Source organism: Callorhinus ursinus, unplaced genomic scaffold, assembly GCF_003265705.2.
Source record: "Callorhinus ursinus isolate GAN/ISIS: 27379988/994484 unplaced genomic scaffold, GSC_fseal_2.0 scaffold5, whole genome shotgun sequence".
Classification (NCBI taxonomy): domain Eukaryota; kingdom Metazoa; phylum Chordata; class Mammalia; order Carnivora; family Otariidae; genus Callorhinus; species Callorhinus ursinus.
In genome coordinates, this window is record NW_027397067.1 from 56632430 (window position 1) to 56651378 (window position 18949).

At 32.7% G+C, this 18949-nt stretch overlaps 1 protein-coding gene across 5 annotated transcripts in view; it reads right to left on the reverse strand.

Moving 5' to 3' along the window:
- Nucleotides 1-295: 295 nt before the first annotated feature.
- The window catches only part of CSMD3 (CUB and Sushi multiple domains 3), a 1170304-nt gene continuing 1151650 nt past the window's right edge, over nucleotides 296-18949 (reverse strand). For all 5 annotated transcript variants that reach the window (XM_025871014.2, XM_073893120.1, XM_073893119.1 and 2 more), the window contains 5 exons: nucleotides 13289-13447; nucleotides 10597-10709; nucleotides 8164-8251; nucleotides 5903-6038; nucleotides 296-2269 (listed from right to left, as the gene is read on the reverse strand). In XM_025871014.2, the coding sequence (XP_025726799.1) occupies nucleotides 2110-2269; nucleotides 5903-6038; nucleotides 8164-8251; nucleotides 10597-10709; nucleotides 13289-13447 (656 nt within the window). In that variant the 3' untranslated portion in view covers nucleotides 296-2109. The remainder of the gene's footprint in view (nucleotides 2270-5902; nucleotides 6039-8163; nucleotides 8252-10596; nucleotides 10710-13288; nucleotides 13448-18949) is intronic.

Here is an 18949-nt window from a genome sequence, read left to right on the forward strand (position 1 = left end):
TATTTATACGTAAGGAAAATTCTAAGATGAGGTTCTTATGATACTATTATGTTTAGTGGGAATCTGTTTACTTCTAAAAGAGTGTCACACTTGGGGAACTATAACATATAAAGTAGAAAAACACCCATGTCTCATCATTATGTTGCTAATTAAGTATATAGTATGTAGTTTGGCAACTTTAAAATACCAAATAAATGTGGGCTATCCATTCTTTTTGCTATCCAGTACACTGGCAGACAATTTTGAAAAGAATACACATTTTACAAAAGCAATTATCCATTTTTATTTTGTTTACATTGCACTGAAAATTTACATCATACTTTTACAAAGTTTTTTTTTCATAAAAATATACTTCTTTACAAAAGTGTATGCATTAATATAAGAGGAGTAGCCAGTTGCAGAAGAAACATTGTTTAAACAAGATCTTAAATGTATTAACCTTAACATTAATGAATGAATCATTGTTATTGCAGTCATTTGAATAAACAAGAATAAATAACTGATGGCATAAAATTTAAAACAGCATCCTGTCAGTAGAGTACAATGTTGAGAAAATTGTATGAATTTCCAAAACAATGTATCTCAAAGTGGTTTACAAGAAATTCACTAAATGTTGTAGAGATAGATCCAAGCAGTGCTTCCGGGTGCAATGATTTCTCTTAGGCACTCTGTCTCATGATACAAAAAGTCGAAACTGTTTACAGAGTTTTCCATAGTTGAGAGGGACAACGACAAAGAGTTCACACTGGGTACATAATTTATTCAATGAAGTAAAACATGCTATAAAAGGAAGACAATGGCCTATTAAATCAATATGCTGGCACTGCTGTGATACATTTGTAAATGAGCCACCAATAACTTGCCAATGTGAATCTTAATTTGATGATGAAAGAAACCTGTCATATCTGAAACTTGCTTCTTAAGAGTAGAGAAAGTTTAAAATACATGAAAATTTGGAAAATCTATGACTTTAGGAAATAAATTTATATTGGTGACTTGACAGTGTAAATTTTCTGTAGTCATTATATTTATGGACTGGTCCAAAATGTATGTCTAACTCACTGTCAGATAAAAGTTAAAAGCTTAAAATCTTATATTTCTAACTCGTTGTTGATAAAAGTTCAAAACAATGTGAAATAAATTTAGAGGCTCAACTGGAAGGAAAATAGGATATATCATAGCCAACTATAGTAGATTAATAGGTTCTATTTGGTCTTTCAAAAACTTTGGAAAGTGTGGTAAAGGATGGTAAGTTTGGTGTCTCAGATAACTGCAAAATCATCATTATTATAGATAAGTTTTGCCAGCTAGACTGGTTTCTGGGTGACAAAACAGACTGAAGCAAGGTGTTAAACACTGCCCCATGGCTTACTGAATAATATTGGTTACAACATAATGAGGGGAATCGGGAGAACAGCACAACGATCTTGCCATTTGCAGAAACTGTGACAACCGTCTAAGAAAAAATAACAATATGATACTGAAGAACAAATACCAGAAAGAGTCAAATCAGAGTAGGCAGTCTTACTTCTTTTGTGGCATAAATTAGCTCTTAAACACTTAGGGCATGACTCAATCTGAAATAATCATGGAAATAAGGAAGACAATGACTCAATTAACAAGAACGGAGAGTGGATAGAGTGGTGTGAAATACAGACTCATGGGTGTGATGTAGCTCATGACAGTTAAAGAGAAGTCAGTGATCTATTGACTCTTGTAAGTATAGCTCTTATTTTCTACCCTATATCTTTTTTTTTAAACCCAGTCCCTCTAATATACTTTATAAAGCACAGAAATACTGATAGTGGATGCTCCTCCAATATATGCAAATAAGTTTATGTTTTAGAATAATCTCCTTTTTTAAAAAAGCAAATAAACTGTGAGTAAGCACTCTCAGAGTGCAGCCAAATTTCTGTAAAACTCTCCATGGTAAACATGAAGAAGAATTATGGTCCAGCTTATGAAAAACACTCTTCTCTCTCATTCCTCAGGAAAAGGTGACCCAGCAAGTCCTGAAAAGTGTGCTTTAATTTGTTTAGCAGTGAACTAAATGTGCACTGTTTTGTGTGTCGATTTCCAAGCTTCTGAAGAAGGCAAAGAGTTGCCAAGTTATACCATTGTGCAGACCGTGTTCAAGTTGGGATCGAATCGTACTGCCTTCCCTTCCACTGACTTTGAGTTGGTATCATACATGGGGTTTTCAAAAGCTGCTTGGCCATTGTTATTTTCATGAACTGAACATCCTGTATACTGTGTTTTGGGTGCAGTCCTGTTGATGAGAACACTGATTAGTTATGTGTTAACATTCTTCTAGAAATAGCAGAGTAGAGCTCAAACATAATATACTTGAATTATCATTGTTAATGCATAATGTAACTTCAAAGTATTAATTGAGAAATCATAAGCTCAACACATCAAATTCAAACAATTTACCAGTCACTTTTAAACCCTGAGTGACTTTTATTATTTACATATAATACATACCAATGTACAGTACCAACATGAGTAATACAAGTATAAATAAATGTATTATGGCTATTTTCATAAATTTAAATTTTCTGATGCAATAATAATCATTATGAATTTGCATGTATAATATAAATAAATTATGGTGATAAATATAAATCTCATTACTAACCATCCATCCATCCATTCATTCATTAATTCCTCAAATATTTACTGAGCATCTGTTATGTGCCAGGCATGATCTTAGGCATTGGATATAGAATTTTTTTTAAAGAAAATGCAAGGAAGGCATTACTCTCATGGAGCTCATAATGTAGTGATAGAAAATAATTAACTAATAAATAAATATTTGTTAAATAAGTTAAAATAAAAATAAATAAAATAAGAAAAATAGATAACAAGAATTGTTCTGATGAAAAAGGAAAGCTGTTGATATGACAGTAAGTAACAGGGACCCACTTAGGAGCAGTAATAAGGAAAAGCATCTCTGAGAAGGTAAAATATAATCTGAGACTTGAAGGACAAGAAGAAGCCAGTTCTGCACTAATTAAAAAGGATTTCAGAATGAGCAGACAACTAACACTGAGGCCCAATTTAGGATGGTACTTGGAGTATCCCAAAAACATACTCAATTTTCTTAAAAATGATATACATTAGAACAATAAATTCAAAATCTCAAGGAAGAAATGACTATACTGATAATTAAGTCATGAAAATAGTTTCCAAAGAGTTACTGATAACTGAACATTTGGTTTTACATAACAAAACACATGGATTCTAGGCTGGCTAGTATAAGCTGCTGGTCTTCAATTCTTTCTTCCTCTCTCCTTTGGCAAATATTATTTCTAGATTCCTACATCCCACTGCATATTTTGCTGACATTCATTATGGTACAAAGCAGACTTGCTCCTACCTGTTTCTGGGACCTAATTCCTAAAATGGATATATCTTAAAATAGATCTGTTTCTCAATTCCTTTGTTTATATCAAACACTACAAATTTGAACTATTTTTTTCATATTTTATATTTGTTATATTATTTTACTATTTCTAATGCATTTTCTGAATTTTTCTCTGTATTAAAAATTGTTAGGTGATTTGTATGGCAATAAATTTTGTTAAAGCTATCTTAAGTTTTTTTCAGTGGCATCACCTATACAGTTATATTGCTTACAACTTGCTCTTGCCAGGGGCATAGTTCTAATGGACAGCATTTGTCTCTCTTTTTTCAAACTAGATTCACAATAAAAACCAGAAGCAACATCATTTTCTTCTAATTAAGCAAGAATCATGAAGATATAAAGAAATGTTATAAATAATATTGAACAACAGCTTTAAGGAAAATATCAAGTTTCAGAAAAGTTTACAACATCAACCAAAATTAATTCGAAATGGAACTTTTGAATATAAGAGCTAAATCTATTAAACTCTTTGGGGAAAACTTATAGGTAAATCTGATCTTGATTCATGACCTTGAATCTGGCAATGGTTTCTTAGATATGACACTCTAAGCACAAATAGCAAAAGAAAATAGATAAATTGGATTTATCAAAATGAGAAACCTTTATACATCAAATGACACTATCAAGAGAGTGAAAATACAACTCATAGAAAGGGAGAGATATTTGCAAACCATATATGTGCCGAGTCTAGTCTCCAAAACATATAAAGAACTCTTACAATTCAACAACAAGAACAAATGACCCAATAAAAAATGGGTAAATACTTGAATAGGCATTTCTTCAAAGGAAAATGGCCAAGAAGCACTGAAAAGATGCTCAATATCATTGGTAATTAGGGAAATGCAAATCAAAACTAAGATACCACTTCACATATGCATTAGGATGACTATAATAAAAAAGAAAGAAAGAGAAAAGAAAACAGAAAATGACAAGTGTTGGCATGGATGTGGAGGAAGTGGAACGGTCATACATTGCTGGTGGGAATAAAATATGGCACAGTTGTTCTGCAAAACAGTTGGTGCTTCCCCAGTAAGTTAAATGTGCAATTACCATAAAACCCAGCAATTCTATTTTGGGGTATATACCCAAAAGAATTGAAGCGGGTGTCCAAACAAAAACTTGCACAAGTGTATATACGAGCACTATTCACAATAGCCAAAATGTAGGAGCAATCCAAATGCCCACCAACTGATGAATGGGCATATTTAAACAGAATACATTCAAACACAATGGAATATTATTCAGACAGATAAAGAAATGGAGTACTGATAAATGCTATAACACGGAAGAAACTTGAAAACATTAAGTTTAAGAGACCAGATATAAAATATCACATAGTACATGATTCCATTTATATGAAATACCCAGAATAGGCAAACAGATACAGATAGAAAGCAGAATAGCCGTTGCCTAGGGCAGGAATGCAAGGAATGGGGGATGACTGATTAATGGCACAGAGTTTCCTTTTGGGATAATGGAAATATTCTGGAACTGCAGTGAGGGCTCCATGACATTGTGAATATACTAAAGGCCACTGAACTGTACACCCAGAATGGTTTAAATGGTTTTATGTTATGCATATTTCACAAAAATAGTTTTTAAAGAAAGATCAGAATAGTTTGTTTTATAGATAGATTTAGTGATGATTTTTTATCATTAATAAAATCTGATATTGACAAGGCCTAAGCAGCTGCTAATATTCAATAATTACAAATTCACATAATATTAAATAAACCATTTTTAGATAATGTAAGCTGAAATTTATAATAAAATTATCAGTTTTGAGAAAAATACATTTAGTAACAATATTCATTTAATTATCCAGTTACCTACATATTTTTTCTTGATAAAGGATAGTCCCAAATAGCAGACAACTATATAATAAAGCCACTTGGGATGTTGTAATGGACATAATAAACAAAGACAAACTAATACAATGTATAGTCATATAGTTGACATATAAGAAATATATTAATTGCATAATCTTCTAAAAGCAGCAGAAGAAAAGATTAGAGGATTTTACCATCTGTCTGCCTGGGTGAAATTGGTCAGCATTGTCATGTGAACTAAAGAGGTTTGGACACAAACTTCTTCCTAATTCTCTAAATAAATCTGGCAGCAGGCATCACCTCTTTGATTTAAACCTTAACCTGGATTTTGTATCTCTAAAGCCTCATTATGGAGAACGCAAAACTAACTGATACAATTAAGTATGTACCAAGAAATTGACGCGAAAAGGTAGTAAGGGTTAAGTTGAATGTTCATGCAAATTAACAGAGTGATTTTTTTTTTTTTATCATGTTGGGGTGGTGGAAGGCAGGCAGGGGAAATAAGGATTTTAACAATTGTTGCAATATTTGGCACACCCTGTTTTCAAAAACCCAGAAAAAAAATGTAAGTTACAATTTGAACTAGAGTAGTAAAAAGAACATGAAGATTTTGGAAATGTTTTGTAAGTGAAATCAACAAACTTACCTTTGTTTATAAAGATAAAATCCAAATCCTGCAAATATAAGTGCAAAAAAAGGCACAAGAATAGCGATGGCCACAGAACTACTGTTTGTACCATGAGGCTGATTTGAAGAATTTGAGCCTTCTGACATGTTCAAGCCTATAAAATAAAATAAAAAAAAATCAACTTTATTTTATCACAACTGATTTTTATTTTTATGAACCAATCATTTTATTTCTTTCTCAAGATATCTACTAGGAAATGTACATAGGAAACAAAAGTAATTCATGAAACTACTTCAACTCTTTTCTATACAAGTTTGTACAGTGCGTTCTATTTATAAGACATTTTCCCAGGAACGTATATAGAATAAAAAATAAGCAGAGTTTCTGAACTGAGGAGTTTATACAATTGTGGGAAGAATACCATGACACAAGTAAGTATAGACATCAAGCATGAATTAATGATCAATGTGCTTGAGGAAGAGAAGGAGCAATTCCATCTGGTGATATGTAAGAATGTATTCCGGAGAATATACAATATGAGCTTGGCTTTGAAGAATCAGCAGAACAATGGATGGAAGAGAAAATAGGACGATCATAAGCCTAGAAATGGGAAGGTGAGTGGCCTGTTTAGATGTGACAAGCACTAGGGGTAACTGTGTGGAAAGGATGCAGAGGTAAGTATGTATCAGTGTGGTAGGATTAGGATGCTAAAATGGTAAAACTATGGCCAGACCCTGAAAAGCCATAAACGTCATCCTAAGAAGTTCAAACTTGTTACCTACCTGCAGTGAGGGACAACTGTGGGTGTTTAGAAGTAAAAGCCCCTGTGATAAGACACACAACTTAGAACAGTGACTAGGGTGGGATGGACTTGAGGGGATCTGGACTGGAAGCAAGAGTACTTCAAAGGTCATAGCAACATCCCAGATAAAAATGGAAGTTGATTGTACCCTAGAGCACTAGGAAGAGCATGAAAAAATAGATGTAGGGGAACATCTTGTAGTTAAAAATCAACAGAACCTGTTTGTGAGGATAAGCAGTACAAGGGCACAGGATGAGAAGGGTTCTACTTGGGGATGAGTAAATGGCAAAGACATTAGCAAAATTAGGAAATGAGAAGAATCAGGTTTGTTAACATGTTGGATAAGGTTGGGGGGGAAAAATAATGAACAGGTTGTTTTTTTGTGTTTTGCTTTTATTTTCCCCAGAAAGAAATAGCTCGTTTTTTGTTTTGTTTTGTTTTGTTTGTTTTTTTTTTACAGGTTCTGTTTTAGACATACAGTGTGCGAGATGCTTTTGGGAATAGCTTACATAAACATCTTGCATTAAATTACACAACTGTGTTAATGTACTGTGTTAATGGATATTTTATCTGGTTTTCAAAACTAACACAATTTTAGGCAAGACATTATCTGAAATGACATATTATTATTGTTCACTTAGAGAAAACAAATTTCCCTTTTTGATAAGTAGTTATATTCAACTAAATGACACCTTAGTCCAGGTTAAAAGTTAACACCTTATTTCTACCTTATTTTTCAAGGGACTCAGAATATTTATGTAAGAGTTCAAAGTAATGGAACTTTTAAGATAAACATCAAATAGTAGTTTTTAGAGCCTGAATTTATTCTTTATATATCAACACCACAATATAATAATGTGAGACAATATACCTTAGAAAAATAATCTACCAAAAGCTATGTTAATAATTATATTCAAGCAAGACTATTAAATGTCTGCATATATTTTAGAAGAGTTGGGGAGAAAAATGACAAAATCCATGCCTCCTACTACAGGAAATTCACATATCTGAATAGCGCAAAGCCCCCAAAAGGGGTCCATTCCTCAAAGTTATTTTCCCTTTCCAGACCACATTAAGTTTTCAAAGTGCCACTATATTTTTGAAAGAGAAAGAAAGTTGCAACAATATTCAAACTGAAGAGATGTACTGCAGTTCTCATGAGATAAAATAAAATAATTTAGTTTAATATTTTCTTTTATATCTGTACCTCTTTTTCTCCTTTTGACTTGCTAAGGGCAAGACAGTGTGTCATATTTATTAGAAATACGACAACCAAGCACTGTAGGCTTGGTAGATAGAGAATCAATATTCTGAAGAATGCAATTATTTAAAAGGCTATCAAATGTATCAATGTATAATCCTGACAATGCAAAATTAAAAATGTAGGAAGTGTGCCTAATGTACAGAATCCACTGTATTTTCTTGTGATGTCTGGAGTAATAAAGGCACTACATGAAAATGAAAATGAATACATTACCTAGTCTTTGTAGTCCAAATTGCCCATAATCTTTGCCCTGAATAAATCCTTGAAATACATAAGTAGCTCCATCAGGCTCAGCAGAAACCTGAAAATATTTATAAGGTTGATTAAATCTGAAGATTGGACACAGCTATATTTTCCCAGCCTTAATAAGTATTCAGTTTTACTCTTAAATGAATGTTATGCAGAGTTCCTAACTCTGTATCTTCCTGCTATGTAAAACACAGCACGTTGTACAAATGTGCCATTATAAGCAAAATCAAAATTTTAATTTTTAATTAATTAGGATATTAGAAAAAAGGGCGTTGTTATTAATATAATGATGTAGATATACAGAGATTTCTCAGGCTAAGAAACCTACTGTCAAAAAAGGGCAATGATATGATGAAACAAAATAAAGCAAATGATCAATTAAAAATTAAATATAATGAAACTGTACTTTGTAGATCTGGTTCCTGTTTAGCATGCCTGCAGGCCTTCTCTCCCTCTCTCCAATCTTCATGGGAAGAATGTACTTTCCATCTCATTGGGTTTGGTGCTGTGACTTGCTTTGGCCAATGGAATGTGGGTGGAATTAACAATAGGTCAGTTCTAAGCCTAGGCCTTAAGAGTCATGTTTCCCATTATAATAAGTGAAAGAAGCCAGTCACAAAAAACCACATATTATAAGATGCCATAAATATGAATATCCAAAACAGAGAAATCCACAGAAACAGAAAATAGCTTTGTAGTTGCTTAGGGCTAAGGTGGAGATGAGGGGTGGATGGGTAGAGTGATGATAGCTAAAGGGTGTGCGGTTTCTTTTTGAGGTGACAGAAATATTCTAAAATCAACTATGGTGATGGTTACACACTTGTAAATATACTAAAAACCATTGAATTGTACACTTTAAATGGGCATATGAATTATATCTCAATAGAGGTGTTTAAAACACATCACCCCTCAGAGCTTCTGAGCTCTGACAAGAGGATATGCTCTGGGTAGCCGCTGCCCCTCCAACCTGGGCCCGAGAATAAGACACCTGCAGCAGACCCGAACTTGCTACCATAGCCTCGAGTGGATCACCCAAACTAACCCCAGATACATGCAAAAGGATAAAATACTCCTTTGACCCTGAGATTTTGTGGTTGTGTCTAATGCTGTAAATGCTGACTATAATACGTATCTTGCATATGTATAAAATTCTATATTTAAAAAATACTTTACATGCATAGTATGATTTTGTCTCATAAACACAATAGAAATAGATATATTTCAATGTTTCTGTTAACTAGTAATGTGAATTTGCCCTGAAGTTTGTTTTAATTAGTTACCTAAGTCCTGTACATTATTGTAGAAGTTGTAAAAGACCTTGAATCCTCACCCTAAAAAGGAAACTATCATACCAATCCATCCATAGCAGTCCAGCATGTCAGAAGAAGTGATTTATTCCTTATTACCAGACATTGTACTCTGGTCATGGTCATTTTTAAAAATGAAATGCTCCTAAAAGGAAGAGCTCAAACTCTAAGATTTAAATGAATGAATTCATTTTGTTTGCTTCCTAGATGAAATAATACAATTACACAATTCGAGTGCATTGAAGACATGAGTTAGTTTCCAACTCCACAAATAATGGCACGGTTAGAGAAATAGGAAAAATATTTTTTTCTCCTCAGGCACAAAACTCACTGAAGCCTATGACCTACTATCTTCTTTCCCTCTAGGTCTTCCTTGTAAAAGAAGACCTGTTACTTGTGAGGATGTCGTCAGAGCTCTCCTGCTCGTTTTTTAGGAAAGACTCCGGGGGAATATGTGAATAGAAGATTTGTTGCTTCCAACTTCCAATTTAGAAACTCCATTCACGTAAGTGGCTGAACAGAGCAGGGTGATTCCATGGTGAAGCTATGGTAACTATTTTTCCACATGAAGTAATTTACGGAACTTCCTTTTCATAAACAACTTTATAAAATATTCTAAATATTTTGTAAAATATTCTAAATCTGTTAAATCTAGAGAAAAAAGCTTAAATGTAATGGGCATACTTACTTTTTCTGATGCATTTTGTATGTCTTAAACAGTGGATCCAGACAAAGAATGAGTTACATTTTATCCAGATTTATTTATCATAGTACTGACCATAGACAAAATAGATTTGATGAAACCAGTGAAATACTATATGGCCCTCATACATGTAAATACTACAAAAGTAAGCAAAATTCATCAGAATCCAGTAATCCTGGGTTTAACATTCTAGATTGCTAAGAATTTACACTGAATCTTGTTTTCAAAATAATTTACCCATAATGGTAATCTTGGCATTTTATATATGCATGTGTGTTCATAATTAGCTAAATTTAGAAAATTACCTTTTTCTGGAATCTTAATGACAACTTGTAGCACAAATTGGTTATTAAAATTAGCAGCAGACATTTATATAACTATACTTACAAAGCCATCCATGGCCCAATTGTCCTCTTTCATTTTCTTCACAGAAGCATGAGCTGGTATTTTAATAAGGTAGATATGTAACATCAGGCGAGCTTCTTGGCTTTTATATACCCCTATAAGATGTAAGGACATTTTAGTCTACTAATTTTGTAAATAGTTATGCTTCATTTTATTATCTTTAACTCCTTAAATATATCATGTAATACACGTCACAGGAGTGAAATCAAACAAAGCCAAGTCAAGACCAGCTTCATCCATAATGCTTTCCACAAATCCTGCAAAATATGTTAATCTCTCACCTGAAATTCTCAACTTTAGTCTTAATTGTGGGGTTAAATTACCTATGCTATTAAAATTAAGTATTACTGTTCTTACTAAAATCATTCCATGATATTGCAAACAAAATAACTTCTTCCCCCAATGAAATTTAAAATCTTCAAACATATAAGTCAAATGTTAAAATTCCTGATATTTTTCTTAATAGTGAATTGGGTGCCAACCCAATACCTAGAGTATTCTAGGTGCTACTGGAGAACAAAGAAGAATATGTATGTTCCTATCTAAAGATAGGAGGCTTAAAAGCATTTCCAATGAAGTAGAAGATGTTAGTCAGATATATAACCAACTAAAATACATGGAAAAATATGATAAATAAAAGGCCAGAAGAGGGAGGGATCATTTCACAATGGAGTGATCAGGAAATGCTTATTAAGAAAAAGAGCATTTGGACTGGGTCTTGAAAATCAAGTAGGGTCTCCAGTTTAAGAAGGTAAATATAGATAATGGCATAAGAGAGAAAAGCAAACATATATACAATGATTTTTTCCTTAAACAGTGAGTATTCTAAAAGTAGGAATAAGCTGGAATATAAATGTGCTTAGGGAGATAGGAGGTAAGTTTCTAAGTAAAAATTTTGTGATTAACTTATGGTTGAAATTTGACTCATGCATTCACTTACTTAATCTTTCACCTGTGTAATAAGGTATCGTAAGAATATGCTGGGAATACAAAGATGACACACAGACCTTGACCAAAAGTAAGTTATAGTTGACAGGAAAGACATAAAAGTATATATTATAACATTTCCCAGCAATAAATGGGAGTGAAATCAAACATGGGAAAATGTTATAATTGATTTATATGCAGACAGTGATAGCAAATTAATGTATTAATGTTTGTTTTTCTATATTTGTAGGAATTTATTTTGAAATTTTTCTAGATTAGATTAAGTATACATTTATTTTGTGTGGACTTTTATAGAAAATAAAGAAAAAGAAGTTATATCTCAAAGTTAAATAAATCAGTAGTCACAATTTAAATGAATTTATTTTAATATAAGCTTCTTTCAATTTATATTACTGTAACTGTGTATAGTTTTTAAAATATAATACATATTAGCTTCCGACACTTTAACTTTGGGCTTAATGGAGAATCATTCAATAACACAAAATGATGTGATTGTTTTCCTAAAATTTATAAAATCAATAAATATGTTATTTTCCATTTCATTTATACCACAAATTATTTTATTATTAATAATTATTTACAATATTTACATAGCCAAGAAGTTTGCTTATTTATTTAGTTAGTTATTTAAGAGAGGGAGAGAGACGGTGAAGGAGGGCTAGAGGGAGAGGGAAAGAGAATCCCAAGCAGGCTCCATGCCCAGCAGGGAGCCCGACATGGAGCTCCGTTTCACGACCCCGGGATCATGACCTGAGCCAAAATCAAGAGTGGGATATCTAACTGACTAAGCCATCCAAGAGCCCCAACAACCAAGAAGTTTAAAAAATATATTTCATATTTGCAATATCAACATTTTAAAAATATTTTTTAAATGAGAGCAATATTTCAAATTCATTACTTGGACAATATTCACTGAGGCCTATTTTGTTCTGGATGCTTTTCTAACTTCTGAGATATGGTAATGAACTGGGAAGGCAAAGAGCTTCCCTCTTAGAACTTATATGGTTGGAGTATAGACAAATAAATAATGTCATATCATGTCATGTAATACCATATTATACTATACTATAAATAGTGAAAAGAAGAAAGTGAAACAGGTTAAGAGTGTCTAAGACTAAGAGTGTGTCTGTATTTGTAATGAGAGTATTTAGATAGGATCATTGGGAGCACTGTTGATGAGATGACATTTGAGAAAACAGCTGAATGTCAGAAAAAAACAGAACAAAGATAATGAGGGAAATGTGCACTAGATCAAGGACACAGAAAGCTGAGAAGCCTGAGCAGTTGGATAGGGCTCTGGGTCCCTTATGCTTCTTTGAAGTAGTGTAGCTCTACATTTGCTGTCTTCAGTTATGGTGCCCACCTAAATATTCTCATTTGAAGAAATGATTTTGTGTCCATAAAATAGGTTATAAGTCATTGATCTGGTCTCTTTGGTGTTATGAAAATACAGAAAGATTTAGCTATTCAAATCAAAAGTTCTTTTCTATTTCATGATGTCTCATTCTAGCTACATCATGAGCGAGCTTATTTCAGAATCAGTTTTTCATTTGTGTAGTAATATTCATGTATCCATCCAAAAACCAGGAAATCCTTATTTCTGAATAAATTATGAATGTCATTAAAATGTAACAAATATTTCACAGTATAAAAATCACTAATAAAAATGATCAAATGATGGAAGTGAAAGCATGAAGGCATAGTTTGCTGTTCTTTAGCATGATACCTGAAAGTAGCAGTTCCATGTTGCTATTGCTGAGTGTTGCATTGACTCGCCCAGTGGAAGCATTGAAACTAGTAACTGTCAAGGTCATGGGTTGTTTCCTTCCTTTGAAATTGTAAGAACCTTTCCATATATAATTTTGAGCAAACACATCATCAGGAACTGTAAATAGATTAAATATACACATTAATTTTATATAAATATATAAATATATACATTAAATATATATTTATAATATAAACATAAACATAAATATAAACTATAAATATAAGCGTTATAAAGTAGATTAATGAATAATTCATTTATTGAACTATGAAATTTTGCTAAACACACAATAAGGTGAAATGTGTATTATAAAGTGAATTCTTCATATACATGTTTCAAGTCTTTTGGAATAAACCAAAATTGCAATAACCTATATTTGTATTCATAGCTGAGTCATCAAGATAGACAGCACCAATTAAAGGCATAAGGCTTACATTCTAAACCAGCTAAACATCAAATTTACTTATATTTGGTCTCCTCCAGTAACATCTTTCTTTCAGAAGGAAAATAAAATAATTTTATGGAGCCAAGTCGTTCTATATACAAGTCCCAAGAAGCCTGCTTTTCTCCTGGCATTCTGAGTAGATTTATAGGAGGAAGAGCATAGAGTTAAACCCCCCTCTTGCAGACTAACAGTTAAAGACTATTAGGAGGGATGCTACTTTGTCCCCTTTACAATATACTGATTTCAGTTATTCCAATAATAGATGCTCCTGAGGAAGAACAGGGCTTCACCATATCGACAGCTTTGAATTTACAGGTGTTTTTGGAAATAAAGGAATTGTCCCTAGAATTGCCTAACTCTCAGGGGAGAGAGATGAACTGTGGTAAAATCAATATTCTAAATGTTATAAAACTCTCATCTAAAGAAGGAATGCTCTTTATTTTAGATATAGCCAAAAAGGCATTATATTTATATAAATCAATTACGTAATTTATAGTTATATAAGTCAAGTATGGCAAAGTCTACTCAGATCCTGAAAGAAGGCTAAGAGAAGCTCCCATTCATCTCATACATCACAATAAAGCACATCACCCAAAAGCAGCTATTCCAGGGAGCTATGCCTATTTGCGCAAATGAGTCAATAACAGAATGAGGGAAAGCCTTTTTTTCCCTAACAAGTTATTGACAATTTGTCACCTGGTCTTCACTACACACATCACACTTATCGCCCAGATCATAGAGACTGAGGTTACATTCCCTGAATTCTACTCAGCAAACCAAAATAGCAAAGCTACTGTAGACATGAAATACATGAAATATAAAACACGCTCAAGAGTTGAGTTTTTACCGAGTATTTCAACACATGATGTTTCTTCTCTAATAATTCAAAAGCAATATAGCTGAAGGGTTAGCACTGCAAGCACTGGAGTTAGGCTCCTTGTATTGAAGTCCCTCTGCAATTTATAAACTGCAGGTTTTGCATAAATTACATAACTCTCTAAACCTGAATTTCCTCCTAATTAACATGAGGTTAACTGAGAGTTGTTAGGAAGATTAAATGAGATAAGGAAAGTGAAATGGTTAGCTAAGTGTTAGCTGCTACCATTACCACTATTACTATTACTGTTGCTGCTATTATTCAGATAAAATAGGAAAACTGTAGATCTCAGAGCTTACTACATAATTGCTAATAAATATCTATTTAGCAGACATGTAGTTAGTAAAATGAATAATCCATAGTTCTGGCTTTGGGACCTTTGCCAAGTCATCCTTACAGTGGCACTCCCTCCCCAAACCTCCAACTTCACAGCTATGTAAACTATAGGGGAATGCTATACTATGTATGTAGGGAGTCTTACCTAAAACTCTGATACAGTGAATGAGTAAAAAGCCCTCGACTTGGTAAGCATATTACAGTTTTTAGTGAAAAGAAAATGTACCTGAAATAAATTGACAGGAGAGAGTGACAAGCTACAATGCGCTGCACTAGAAAGACCTGGAAGTTGGAGGTAAAAGATTCTTAAGTTGTCCAGGTAAAAGCAGGAGCAAGAGAGAAAGATATGCTAATGGCAGTGCCTAGCAAATAGCAGACAGTAAGTGCTGTTGTCTGTCTGATTGTTTATTTCCACCTGGACTGTACTGTGATGACTCTTCGCTATCTCCGAGCCTTCAAAGAAAACCTATTACACCTGCTGATCTTATCCACAGTCCTTAGGGGAATTAATGTTGGTTGAAGGAGATGAAAGAGAACCTCAGCAGCAGGAAAGAAGAGCAATGGAAAGGAGGAGGTACGGCACCAGCCAAGTACATTACATTGGGTTTAATCACTGATGGGGCAGGAAATGTTTAACAACTGGGTCTCCTGAAAAACAAACAAAACAAAACGAAACAAACAAAAAAACTGATGTGCAGTATTTGCTGATTTCTATAGTGTAAATATTCCCATAATAGAAGATTTCAAACTCCTACCAGTATGACATCACTGAATGCAAAGTTTGGAAGAATGCACAGAATTGTCTGTGATGAGCCTCTCCCTGAGGGCTCCAGCATGCCATGACTACCCTCTACCTTTTGAGAAATGCAGCTCAGGTTGGGCAAAGCAGACACCGTCTGGTCATTTATATTCCCCGTGTATAATGGGAATGATCATACTTCTTTCTATTGTTAGGTCTATTTTGGGATTTAAATATGAATGTGTATCTGGCAGTTCTTTGTAAACTCTAAAATGTCTTCCCACTCTCATTGATGTAGGTATCAATGAAAAGAAGTCTAGGATGTCATGATTCTTTCTTTCAAGACGTCTGATTTTAAACTTTACTTCACAGGGTTCAGAGTATTGCTAAATGTAGCATCATGCTCCTGACTCTGATACAACTTCCAAATTTCATTCTTGTTATTTTGGAGTAATCTAATCACAGTGCCTTATGATTTTAAATTAAATGTTTCTAACGTTTCCCCATCAAAGATAGCATTTACTCTGACGTTTTATAGATCTTTTTTACTCAGGTAAAAGAAATTCCTTTCCTTTCTAATTTGTTAAGTCTTTTAAAATTATAAATAGGTATTGAATTTTATCAAATATTTTCTGTGTAGGTATTATGCTGATCAAAATTGTTTGCATTTTAATCTCTTAATGTTATAGATTACTTTTAAGGATTATTTAATATAAAAATATCCCTGCATAGCTATCATGAATCCAATTTGGTTCTGATGTGTCATCTTTTGGTTTTTCTGTTATACTATGATTTTAGATTTGATTTGCTAAGATTTTATGTAGGATATTTTCATCTATACATCCTGAGTCAAATGGGTTTGTAACATTCCCTTTTGTATTATGTCTTCCTGACTTATTAGAATTATATTGGATTCATAGAATGAGATTTTTTCTTTCTTTTCATTTTGTTTTTAGAGAGAGGGAGAGAGCGTGCATGAGTGGGGGGTGCTGGGGAAAGGGAAGAGGGAGAGAGAATCCTAAACAGACTCCTGCTGAGCGTGGAGCCTGAGGTGGGACTCCATTTCATGACCCCAAGATCATGACCCTGAGATCATGGCTCTGAGATCACCACCTGAGCAGCAAACCAACAGTCAGACACTTAACCCTACTGTGCCATCAAGGCACCCCTCATACAATGAGATTTTCTGACTGGAAGAGATTTTATAAAATGGGATTATCTGTTCTTTTCCACTAAAATTTGGCAGAACTCATCGGTAGATCCATAAGGACTTGGTTTTTCTCCGTGAAAATAGTTTTAAACTCCTAATTTATCTGTTATAGGGTCATTCAAGTTTTCATCTGTTAGTTCTGGTAAAATATACTTTTCTAGTAATTTGTCCAATTTTTAAAGTTGACTATTATTGTTTTCCATTAATATCATTATAATTGATTCAATCTACTCTCTATGTGGTTATGTTCATATTTCCTTTTGTTATATTATTTAATTTTTGTCCTATTTTTGATCAGTCTTACCAGAAATTTTCTATGTTTTTTTCTCCAAGAACTACTTTTGGCTCTGTTGAGATTCTTCTATTGCATTCTTGGGTGGGGGGAGGGTAGGGGGTTATTTCTTCATTTTTATTATTCATTGATTTTCTGTTTTCTTTTGGTTATTCTGTTATACTTTATATATCTTCTTAACAGGGCTACTTAATTCATTAATTCTGAGGCTTTTTTCTTTTCTAGTGTAAGAATTTAAAACTATAAATTCCCCTCATAACTTTGTTTTTGATATCGTCCCCAAGTTTTGATAAATAGATTTTTCAATATAGCTAAGTTCTAGTATTATATTTTTATTTAATTTCTTCTTTAATTTATGAATTATTCATAAGTATTGATTTTGTTTTTAATTTCCAAATATTCAGAATTTTTAGAAATGTACCTATTTTCTTATTAATTTTTTTACTTGCATCATTGTCAGGTATCAGATCTGAAGACTAACTTTGCTTTGAAATGTAGCATTTTTATTTATTACTTAATATATGATCAATTGTTATACCTGTCCCATGTGCCTTTGAATAAAATATATATTCTATAATTGATACATAAATCTCTCTCTCTCTCTCTCTCTCTATCTATCTATCTATCTATATATATATATAGGGTCAAGCTAATTAATTGTGTTGTTCTTCCATATTCTTTTTTATTTTTTTGCCTGCCTGATTTATTTATTGGTAACCATAGGTCATGTTTTGCCAGTAAAGTCGGGTTTTACATTTGATATACTGGAGTTATTATTTAAAACACCTATCTGCTACTAGATAAACCATCTCCCTTGGAAAATTCTGCATTGATAGACCACTGTGGTTTTCTGACTCCACTGTTAAACTTTCTCTCTTATGTTGACATATTCTTGGATTTCCTTAGTGGCATTCAGTCTATTTCTACTGCATGTTGAATAAATCAGTGTTTCAGACTGATTTTTTTGTGGGTACTCCAGTTTTATAGCATGTACCTTGAGAACTTCTAAACACAATGAAAATTAGAAGCTAACACTCTTTCTGGCTTAATATAATGAGACCAAATATGTCTCCAAGGTACAGATTAAATGCTAAATCTTTATCTGTAGCTTTTAATTTATATCCTATAAATAAAATATGGGCTAATACTAAAAAAGGAACTCTCATATATTGCAGCCTTACTATGGGTTAAGCGCTTCACATTTCATTTTCATGAAATTCATTTATAATAATCTAATCATTGTTTATTTTGCATAAAGAAATGGAGACTCATATATATAAAATAACTTTTCCAAAGTCATAGTGTAGGGTGTGTACAACATGGTAATTACATTAAGGCTCTAGGACCAAAAGGCCCATTCTTTTAATGACAAAATTTAAAATTTTGGTTTTTAAATCAATAAACTATAAACTAAAATTGCTGAACTTTTACTCTCATACCAACTGTATTTTTTCCTTTTTAAAGAACTATATTTAAAACATCTCGTTTTTTGTTTTAATGTTTTAAATAAAGCATTGACAATATAGTATAGTCATTTTCAGATACTCCCAAGGATATTTTATAGATAGAATTATAAACATTATTTTTGGAATATTAACATGTCTCAGAATTACATTCCTTGAAATTCAACGTCATAAAATATAAGTTTTCAAATTCCAAGTAGTGAAATTCATAGTTTTTCCATACTTAATCTATATTTTTCTAAATAACTTTCACTTTG